The 10674-nt window shown below is 38.1% G+C and overlaps 1 protein-coding gene across 3 annotated transcripts in view; it reads right to left on the bottom strand.

Moving 5' to 3' along the window:
* Positions 1-10674, bottom strand: part of grin2bb (glutamate receptor, ionotropic, N-methyl D-aspartate 2B, genome duplicate b) — a 112883-nt gene that overhangs the window by 10615 nt on the left and 91594 nt on the right. For all 3 annotated transcript variants that reach the window (XM_053229977.1, XM_053229976.1, XM_026932273.3), the window contains 4 exons: positions 10419-10648; positions 7564-7724; positions 5930-6117; positions 309-547 (listed from right to left, as the gene is read on the bottom strand). In XM_053229977.1, coding sequence (XP_053085952.1) covers positions 309-547; positions 5930-6117; positions 7564-7724; positions 10419-10648 — 818 coding nt within the window. The remainder of the gene's footprint in view (positions 1-308; positions 548-5929; positions 6118-7563; positions 7725-10418; positions 10649-10674) is intronic.

The following is a 10674-nucleotide window of genomic DNA, read 5'->3' as shown; positions in this document are numbered from 1 at the left end:
TCCATGTAGGAGAACCCTTAAACGCTTTATGTAAAATCCTACAACAGAGGGTTTCCGTTTCAGAGAGGGTTTCAACTAGTTCCATTTAGAAAGCAAAGATCGGTTAGCTATCCATCGAAGAACATTTTCTTTTATAGAAATGTAGGTTTTAAAACCAAGAGAATTTCATGGTTTGCAACATAGCTATGGTTAATTAATTCTCAGCCGAATTTTTTTAGACAGCTACCTCAGGGGCTTTCAAACACAACTGTACTACAAGAGTGCCCATTGTGTAACTTGTAATGGAAAAAGCAGAGGGATCCACTCACCCTGCTAATGGAGAAGGTGATGCCGGGCTTGCCCGAACACACGCCCATGAAGCAAAAGCGTAGCTGCCAGTAGAACAGGTGCTCAGCTATGAAGGTGATGAGTGACAGCGCCATGGCTGCCCCCAGCATGTAGAAGACGCCGGCCATGTTGTCGACGTCCAGCTGGCTGCTCATTACCTCGTTCTTCTCATTGTGACAAATCCCAGTCAACCACAGTGCCTCCAGCTCCTCCATCTCACCTGTGGATAGAAAAAGAAAGAGAGAGAAAGAGGGAGAGGTGTAGATGGAGGAAAAAGGTGGAATGGATGGGGTGAAAGCAAGAGAAAGATGACGAATGGACAGATTTTTTTAAAGGAGTTTTGTATGAGGAGAGCAAATGAGGATTTTGAAAAGGGAACAGTTGAAGAAGGGGTGGGTTATGGAAAGAAGGAGATAATGTTGTGACAATGGCAGTAGGTCAGGGGATTTATTTTGGGTGAAGGACACAGAGAGATTGAAAGAGTGGGCAGAGAGAAATAGTGATGAGTAAGTGTGTGATGTCTTTGCCTTGAGTTAAAGTGTCTGTATAGTAGTTGAAGTAATGTAGTAATCCAAGTTGAAGTGTGTGTGTGTGTGTGTGTGTGTGTGTGTTTGTGTGTGTGTGTGTGTGTGTGTGTGTGTGTGTTAGAGACACATTGTCTGAATAGAACATGGGGATGTATGAATGCTTTTATGGGTTTATTTAAATGTGCATTGATGTTTTTTCCATTGTGTTTATGGCTAATGCGCTCTTGGAGTTCATGGTTTTGCGTTAATGCGTGTTTAGTTGTATTTAAAACCTTATTTGTTTTGAAGTTGTCTGATGCAGAGTGTGGTAAACAAATTAGGGCCCCTGAGACAAACAACATTTGTCATGTTGCATTACTCTGGATGTTTTCCCAACGGAGTGCTTCTTCATTAATGATTGATTATGAGTGTCACTTGTGATTTAGCTTCTGGAGCTAAGGGATGACCTTAAGGCCTTGGCAGTCATCAAAGCAGGGACAGGATCATGCCCCCATAACTAGGGCTGGACAATATGATGATATCAATAGTGTGATAAATTATGTCACAATAGACTTTTCCGAAATATCTGAGATAGGTTTTGTCATATATTTTTAAAACAGCAATTGCAAACTGACTGAAAGAAACTCATTTGAAAAAGGAATGTACTGAATCTTTAAAATTGTAATTTAAAAAATTGTAAATAGTAGAATTAATTTTTTTTACAGACATCAGGGATGTAACCAAATATAAATACATTATTCAGAATGAACATTCAATGTGTTCTAAACATATACAAATGCAGATATAAATAGGAGGTGCACTGTTATTTATTTATTTGAAAGCTTGTCAGAAAGGTTTATTGGGCTATTAGTTTGTTTATATTTTGGGAAATAGAACCAACTAAATGTGTTTTAAAATATTGTGGGCAGATACAAAAAACTAATAATTAATTATAAATAATTATAAACACTCCTGTGCAAATCTGAGGTGGAGGAGCTGTCAGAGCCAGAGTTCACAGACAATGTATTGGGATTTTTGCCTCCGAGCCTCGCCCAGGGGACTCGGGGCACAATGCGGGGGACTCCCTGGATGGGGTGCCAACCCATTGCAGGGCACAATCACACACACACTCACGAACCTATTCACATACTATAGACAATTTGGAAATTCCAGTCATCCTACAATGCATGTCTTTGGACTGGGGGGGCGAAACCGGAGTACCCAGAGGAAACCCCTGAAGCACTGGGAGAACATGCAAACTCTGCAAAGAGGCAAACATGCTAACTACTAAGCCACCGTGCCCCCAGATACACTACCATGTATCAAAGAAATATCTTCAAGTATCATGATATAATATTTTCATCACATCGCTTCCACCCCTAACAATACTCCATATGTGGGCTCTTATTCTTACAGAGACAAATGGTGGTTTGCCACTGCACATGTACATTCAAAAACTGGCCAAAACAGGAACCAGCAGAACTTTGGTAACTACTGATACTGGTAAAGACTACTGCATCATAACTTCCAGCACTGGAAAAGTACTTGGATATTAAAATTGTTGATTTGTCTCACTGGCTGTTTGGTTAACCAGCTTATATTGACTGCAATAAGTACCCAACACAAACAGTGCACCTAGTCCCAACATTAGTTCCCATTGGTACCAAAACCAGTATAAGTGAAATTGTCTGTACTGGGCCTGTGACTAATGCAAAATGCATGATTCCAGTGCTTTGTGGCAAGGTCGAGGGTTCTCCAACAAGCTGCCACTGTTGGGCCCTTGAGCAAGGCCCTTGACCCTCTCTGCTCCAAGGGCACTGTATCTTGGCTGACCCTGTGCTTTGACCCCAACTTCCTAACAAGCTGGGATATGAAAAAAAATAATTCACTGTGCTGTAACGTATATGTGACAAAAAAAGGCTTCATCTTAAAAAAAAAGAAACAAACACACAGTCCAGGGTTTGATGGAAGCGTGGAGTCAAGAGCTTTGAAAGCGTCTGACCTCTGATGTCACACTCAAAGAAAAAGAGTCTACACAGATGCTTGCAAAGACATTCTGACATTCAGAGACAGCTCAAATTTTGAACAATGACCTACTTAAAGAGAGTAGGAGAAGAGATCTGATAGGAGTTATAGGCTGTAGGGTGTAGGACCTATGAGACATTTCTTTCTGTCAGTGTATTGGTCTTGTCGGAGTAAAGGAGAAGCATGCTCCCATTAGAGCACTGTAGTCTGTTCCCTGTAGACAGAAATGAGTGTGTATGAAAGTCAGAGACAGCTGAAGAGAGAGAGAGAGAGCATGAACTCGCTACCTGTGCACTTCTGCAAGTACAAGTACGTCACACACATTTGATACCATCCCAAATTCACTCATAACCTAGCAAGCCATTATATACCAATGACCTCAGTCCTGGCACAGGCTACAAAATGACACGTAAAACACCTGAGTACACCTACAGCAGACCTGACCCCAAACAGACAGCTGCTGTGCTGCTAAGCTATCACATGTCGCTAGCTGTGTAGGTCTATATGGATGCATGAGCAAGCAATCACTCAAAGGCAGTCCAGTAACTAGGCCAGGGATAATATATGCTAAATAGAGAATACTTTGCTTGGCTCAATCCAACACATTTGCCAGTACCTGTATGATGCCTGACGTGGAAATCTGTTCACAAGATCTTTTTCGTGCTCAAAATGGAAAATGGTCTTTGTGTAGCTTTGAATTTGTTCAGAATGAGAATGACGTTAGTGACCACTCATTGAATGGATATAACAGGAAGCAGTAGAAATGGCATGGTATTGTAAAAATCCAAAGCTCTTACACACTCAGAATTCTTTTTCTTTTACTGTCTGTATATAACTTTGATATGTTTTTCACATGTACTTTTGAGCTCCAAGCTAAGATTTCGGTCCATCGTCATTTCTCCTTATTATTTACTTGTTTATTATTTATACATGATAACTGTGAATTTTGAAACAAAAGGTTTGTGGATACCACATGATTCACATATGAGCTCACAAAATTTCAGACAGAAATAAGGGGGAAGATATGAAATGTAACAAGGAGGACTCTGGAAAGAGGTGTGACTCCACCTGCCAAGTTGTAGTAGGGGTTTTACCGGAATCATTCTAAGCCATGATTTCTATAGTCTAGCTCCAGTTTTTACAGTGTGTATAAAATTCTCATGTTCTGACCCTGCCTTGTCTTTTTCATATTATGGAATTGCCTGCATCCACCCTGTCTGCCCGTGTTTTTCAGGTGTTTTACATGTCATTTTGTAGCCTCAAGACATTATATAATATTAGATAAGTGCCAGGACTGAAAAACACGGGCAGACAGGGAGGGTGCAGGCAATTCCATAATATGAAAAAGACAAGGCAGGTTCAGAACATGAGAATTTTATACACAGTGTAAAAACTGGAGCTAGACTATAGAAATCATGGCTTAGAATTACTGAGAAATATACAAGACCTCGCAAAGACCAGAGGAAAAGCTTAAATAAGGAAGTGGAAAATGAAGACCAAATAGCACCGATTGAAATTAACAGAGTAGAAATGTGACCAGATACATAATGTGGTAAGCAAAGAGGGTCAAAATTGGGTGAAAATAACAAGGACAGTGGGATGTCATAAGGATATAATTTGTGAAGGAAAATTTGAGCTAGACTGCAACTGCAAACTACTAATATGAGTATAAACCCATAATTAATTAAAAAATTAGTTTTACCTAATTGTGATCTATTTTTTTTTTTCATTTGAAGCATCTCTGAATGTCAAGTATGTTAGTGTTATTTTGGTATTCCAATTGCAATTCTCCTCCTCCAGTTTATTGTAATAAACCTAGGTTCCAAGGTTATGTTACATGTTACATGGAGCATATGGAAACATACAATCATAGGCACAGGAAGGCTGCTGCAGCATCTTAGATATAAATATAGATATAGATATAGACATACTGTAGAATATATGCAAGTGATACAAATACTAATACTAAGGACAAGGTTGAAAACAAAAACAATGCTGAACCTGAACCAGACACTCCAGCAGAGACTACAGCTAGCACCGTGCAGTTAGTGTTTGTTTATTCAGCACCTGTAATAGCAGCTAGGCTAACATTAATGGATTTGTTGGTAACATTGCTGCCGCATAGTTAGTGCTTGATTAGGCTATTTGTTCCAGTCCCTGTGTGTGCGTGTGTGTGTGTGTGTGTGAACTACATAATTAAAATCCAGTGAAAAACTGTTTAACTTGGCTATATTGCATTCCATTTACTAACAGGAAATATTTTATCAATTGTTTACTATGACTATACAACTTGATGTGGAATGGCTTATAAGTTTTACACACACACACACACACACACACACACACACACAGAGTCATAGAGCTTGTGTTAATGTCAATGTATTAATATCAGTGTACTCTTTGAGAAACTACAGCTAGTTCATGTTGTGTACTATATCAGCTCCTTCATATTTCAGTCTGGCAATCTCTTCTTTTTGGGGAGAAGAAACAATGAAAATCTGGGCTTGCTTTGGGTCCTTTAAGAAAAATCTGGAATTGGCTTGATTGATAAAAGAGACAGATCTGGTCCTCAAGGCTATCTTTTAGTATACAAAGAGAAACGGTAGCCATCTGAATCACTACTACTGTCTATATTTACATAAAAATCAAGCCAATACAGTCCAAGGCCCTGCAAGTTCATATTTCAGAGTGAATATGATACCTGCCTTTAGAGGAACGTTCTCCAGAATATTGCAGAAGCTGTATACTACCTCCACAGAAACTAAATCAATATAAAAAAAAAGGTCTTGGATGAATTGTAAACATTTTCTTTTATATTTCAGCCCACAGTGTTTTTGTCAGGAAAAATAATCTTCTATAAAATCAACATACACCACAGATATTACTGTCTGTAACGTGATTACCACTAATCTATTAGTATCACTACATCTACATCTACTTACACGACATCTATTACTATCAATACATCATAAATGGTTATGTTGTGTTCCAGTAGCCAGCATTCACTACACGATTTTAGCAGCATTGCTGAAGTGAGAAATGAAATATGAATAGGAAATAGCAGTTCTCACCATCTCCAAACAGCTGCAGAATGGCAAGGTCCACAGGTCTCTTCCAACCAGAATCTTTCTGGATGGCAATGCCGTAGCCTGTGGTAGCAAAGATATAACCACTACCGATTGTCACAAGCTTGCAGCCCTCATCTCTGCCTGCCATGTAGTTCAGCACAGCAGCGTCGTAGATAAATGCATCCAATTTTCTGTCAAGAAAATAAGGAGGAAAGATCATCAGTTCGGGCATCGATTGACGCTAATAACTGCCAGCTTTATTTGGCAGGCCAAATAAATTAAAGTCCAGAAGTCAGGGAATTCTGCAGTGTGTTTTTTAGACTGTGACTAATCCCTGTTAACATTTTTGGATGTATTTTTATTACTGGTCAATTTAGCAAATGACAACCTAAAAAGTCCATGTACTGCATTACTAATCAAAGGACTTCTTGCTGAGGCTGTGACTGGCCCTGAAGCAGCTGGGTAGAGTGTTGGTTCTGAGCGTGATGAGACAAGTCCAAGCCACAGCAAGATACCCGACATGAGAAAGTGCAATTCTGAGTCAGCCATCTATGTTTTAGATTTTTTTTAAAATCTTGTAGTCATTTAAAAAAATACCTGACATAAATGTTATGAATAGCGCAATTCTTTTATTGTTAAATTTCATAAATCGTAGGTCCACCATAACACCACAGAGGTGTTAAATTTCAAATCTGATTGGTCAGAAAATGTGGATTAATTTTCTATAAGAGCAGCGGCAAGGCAAATCACACCAGAATACTTAACTAACTAATAGGTTACTAACTAATTTACTAATAGGTTAATAATAGGTAACTATTGATATGGTGAAGTATTCTGGGAGGCCACATTTATTTAGCATTTTTGGAAGGAGTCTCAGTGTCAGTGCTTTGTAACAGTCAGAAATAAAGCTGTAACTTTACTTTTCCATGACAGGAGAGCAGAGCTTTGCAAATTTTTTGTGGTGGGCATGCTGTTAGAGGAAAATAATCAACTTTGGGGTGGTAATAGTAACTCTGCTTCACGTCATGCATCACACCAACCCATCATTGATTATTTTCCTATAACTGCATGGCCCATGTTTTATTCTTTACACATTAGATTTTTTATTAAAATGAATGTTGGTATTGCAATTCATTCCTTTTTTTAATGAACAAATGAGAGTCTTAGTGTACACTGTCTTTGGTCAGTGAGTTATTTGTCTGACCTCCTCTTTTCTCCACTACTTTCATTCTTCTTTATATTGTTTGAGACAAAACTTCCAGTCTGTTGTAACACACAACGCTTCTCACAAATTTTCTCTGCAAACAGAGAGACGTTGCTATACTTTTGACAATGTTTGTGTCCTATTTTAGTAGTAGTACAATACAGAACAGTTTGTGCCTTTTGCATTTAAATGTAAATGTGATCTTACACATATTAGAAGTGGAATCTGATAAATGAAACATTCAAATGTTACATGTGTGGTTTAGTCATCCCTAAACAAACAGCCGCAGGCTTCTCCAGTTTGTTGCTATTAGCAGCTACGTGTCCACTGAACACCCACTCACACACATTCATATCCTATCTGTCTCCCTCTCTCGTTCTCTCCATCCCCAACACACTTTTGTTGCTTTTTTTAACCTCTTTCTCTCTTTTACCCTGTTTTCAGGCTCTGAAGGGCCTCATCTACGTTTTTCTGGTGGAAGCTGGTCATGTAGCTGTGCATCTCTTTGTAGTTGTTCCTAATGTTCCTCTCCGTGCTGCCATTGGGAACCGTGCCAAAACGGAACGGCGGAGAAAAGTCATTTGGCCGTTGGAACTGTAGAGAGAGATAGAGAGAGAGAGAGAGAGAGAGAGAGAGAGAGATCAGTGTGAACATGGTAGTTAAACCTGCATTCATCCAGAAACACTAGCGTACACTGTGTAATTTATTTTCAACAGTTGGGTTCAAAATAATTTTTAAACACCACTGTAGCTGTTTTACATACCTGTGGCATCTTGGCTACTTCAATTCGTATAAGACAAATGAGATCCTATTTTTTTCATTTTATCAAATATGTCCTCTGTGATGCCTTTTTTTAAAAAAAATACAGCACCGCCTAAAATGTAAAAAAAAATCTCTCCACATGAATTATTGAGTGGCTACCACAGATTCTCCTTGTCAGTTCTCCTTGCCTGTTTTAGCAGCTGTAACCTAGTTCCCATTAGCCCAATAATTTCTCATTTATAAAGGCCAAGTGCAAAGCTACAAGAACATACTACAAGTACGATGGGTTCAGAAACAGCAATTAGCACAAATGACTATTGGTGTATGTCAAACACACAGGCCAAGTACAGGCACTGGCAACTGAATTTACAATGACAAACGTAGAGTACACATCCAATGCATATTTCCTTAAATTGACCAAACAAATGTATAACAAAGTCAAAACAACAATCACAGTTGTTAATGCAAGAGCCTGAAAGTTTGTCTTGTGGCAAGACTCGTTTGGTTTGTGTAACAAAAAACTTTATTGAGAATCAAGTCTAAATGATAAAATATGCAAAAGCCGGCCTACTGAGTGTACTATGCAGTTTATCACATTTTGTTCAAGTTTAGTTACATGTGCATAGTGAGGAGCTGCACACATCATTATTCAGACCTCAAATGGAGCTACAGACTTAAGTGTTTCTCGGACAGCTCCATGGGAGTTGTGGGCACGAAGCTGAGTTAGCTGTGTCTTAGTTATGTGCAGTTCTTTTATAGAATGTTTTCCTTCAGGAAGATCACAAACAACATTGGCATTATATTATTAGTTTGACAGTTTAAAAGACTCACCTTACAATTTCCTGACCTTGATTTAGTACCTCACGTTCCTTAAGATCATACAAAAGATAAAATAATATAGGATATGCTGGATCAAGTGCTATTTATGAGCTGCCATATAATGAGGCTGGAAGCCATGTTGTTAAAGTGAACCAAATTTGCATATATGCTATTAGATGTTTATTTCAATGCTTGCTTTATTCTAATTCATATAGTTTATGAATGTTTCTTATTTTATTTTCTTATTATTCATGTTTCTTATTTTTATTTTTCATTTTTACAATTGTCTCTTTCTTTTGTGTTACACTGTAATACAGTTAACAGAAGAAAAAAAAAAGAACTTCTTCAGTCAGCATTTCCAATCCCTGATTTTTTTCAGGGATTAAAGGCAAGTGCTTAGCTTTAAAGGTGGTCAAGATGTTATTGAAATACCCTGGTTGTCCTGGATGCTTCTAATCAAGAAAAATCTGGCAAAAACGGAGGTGTGAACTATATGCAGGATTTGCAAAATCCTAATGGGAACCCCAAAAAAAAAGACTTAAGCAGCTGTGTAATCAAATCTGAATACAAGTAACTTTCTCTGCATAAATATTGATGTAATTTTCAGACTTAAGTTGCTTACCCTGAATACAGCCCAGGCTTATTAAAATTATGTATACAGGCAAAGTTAGAGGGGAAACAAACCAAGAGTATGTTGTCTGTAGAGGAATTTCATTGGCGTCACCTTTATTAATGCTAGAAACCTCGCATGTTAATGTAGCATCTGTACTTTTAATAGTCTATGAACCTAATTAACTTTTTTAATTTTCTGCTTTCAGTGTAGAGGTAATAAAGCCACAGCACAACGCCTCTGTATAATCAATGTCTTGCTTAGTGGAAACATCTGGTAGCGATGATACACCTTCCCTGAGTCTCGCAGCTAGCCAAACAAGATTTACCTTCACTAAGAAAAACATTAGTGTAGCTAGTGCAAAGAGTTCAAATCAAGAAAAGGAATGAGCTGAGGAGTTAGAGTTCAGTGCAATTATAACCAACAACCAAAGGTAAGGAAAGGTAAAGCAAGATACTCTCAAGCTTAGGTAAATTAAATATAAATGTTGTGCTAAATGTTTATTTTATGTCTCCTATCACTATCAGTGTGTCAGTAGAAAAGAATAAACTTTTCTAAAACACTATAACAAATGTTATAGTTTTTTTTTTTTTTTAGAAACGAGAAACATCAGTAAAATCTACACAAAATCTATGACTAGTTCTACGAGATGTTTTACAGAATGTACTATTTAATTCCTTATAAAACTAAATGACAGTGTACCTAAGATAACTGGTACAGGTTTAAAAGTAAAATATAGACTTGATTTAATTATTTTATTGTTTATTACTATTTATAATAATTGATTTGATGTACAGGACCTTTTCATTTTTAATTATTTTGATAGTTTCACAAGTTAATTTTTTTTTACCTATGGCTTACATCAGACTTTTGCTCAGTATATACCATATACAGCTAAACACGACCCTTCTTCACTGTGTCAAAGTATAAATTGATGCTAGCACTACAGAAATTAGGCTGTAAATAATATATGCAGTGTTATTCTAGATTTATTGAACTGTGAAGGCCAATGTTTAAAGGTCACTCCCACAGTACTGACAGAAAAGCCCTTGGCCTTATCGCCAGTAATCTGGGTTTTATAGGTAAATCCTCAGTACCTTCTTATCGCTGAGGCCAGACACCTGGTCAACATACTCCTCTTGGATCATGAAGGCAGCCAGGTTGGCAGTGTAACTGGCCAGGAAGATGACAGCGAAGAAGGCCCACACTGATACCATTATCTTACTGGTGGTGCCTTTGGGGTTTTGTACAGGCACAGAGTTGTTGAAGACTAGACCCCAGAGCAGCCATATGGCCTTTCCGATTGTGAATGAGGGACCACCTGGCTCTGAAGACAGAGAAAATGAAAAAGAG

This window comes from Pangasianodon hypophthalmus, chromosome 26, assembly GCF_027358585.1.
Source record: "Pangasianodon hypophthalmus isolate fPanHyp1 chromosome 26, fPanHyp1.pri, whole genome shotgun sequence".
Classification (NCBI taxonomy): domain Eukaryota; kingdom Metazoa; phylum Chordata; class Actinopteri; order Siluriformes; family Pangasiidae; genus Pangasianodon; species Pangasianodon hypophthalmus.
The sequence above is the reverse complement of the archived record's forward strand: the minus strand, read 5'-3'. Positions and strand labels throughout refer to the sequence as shown.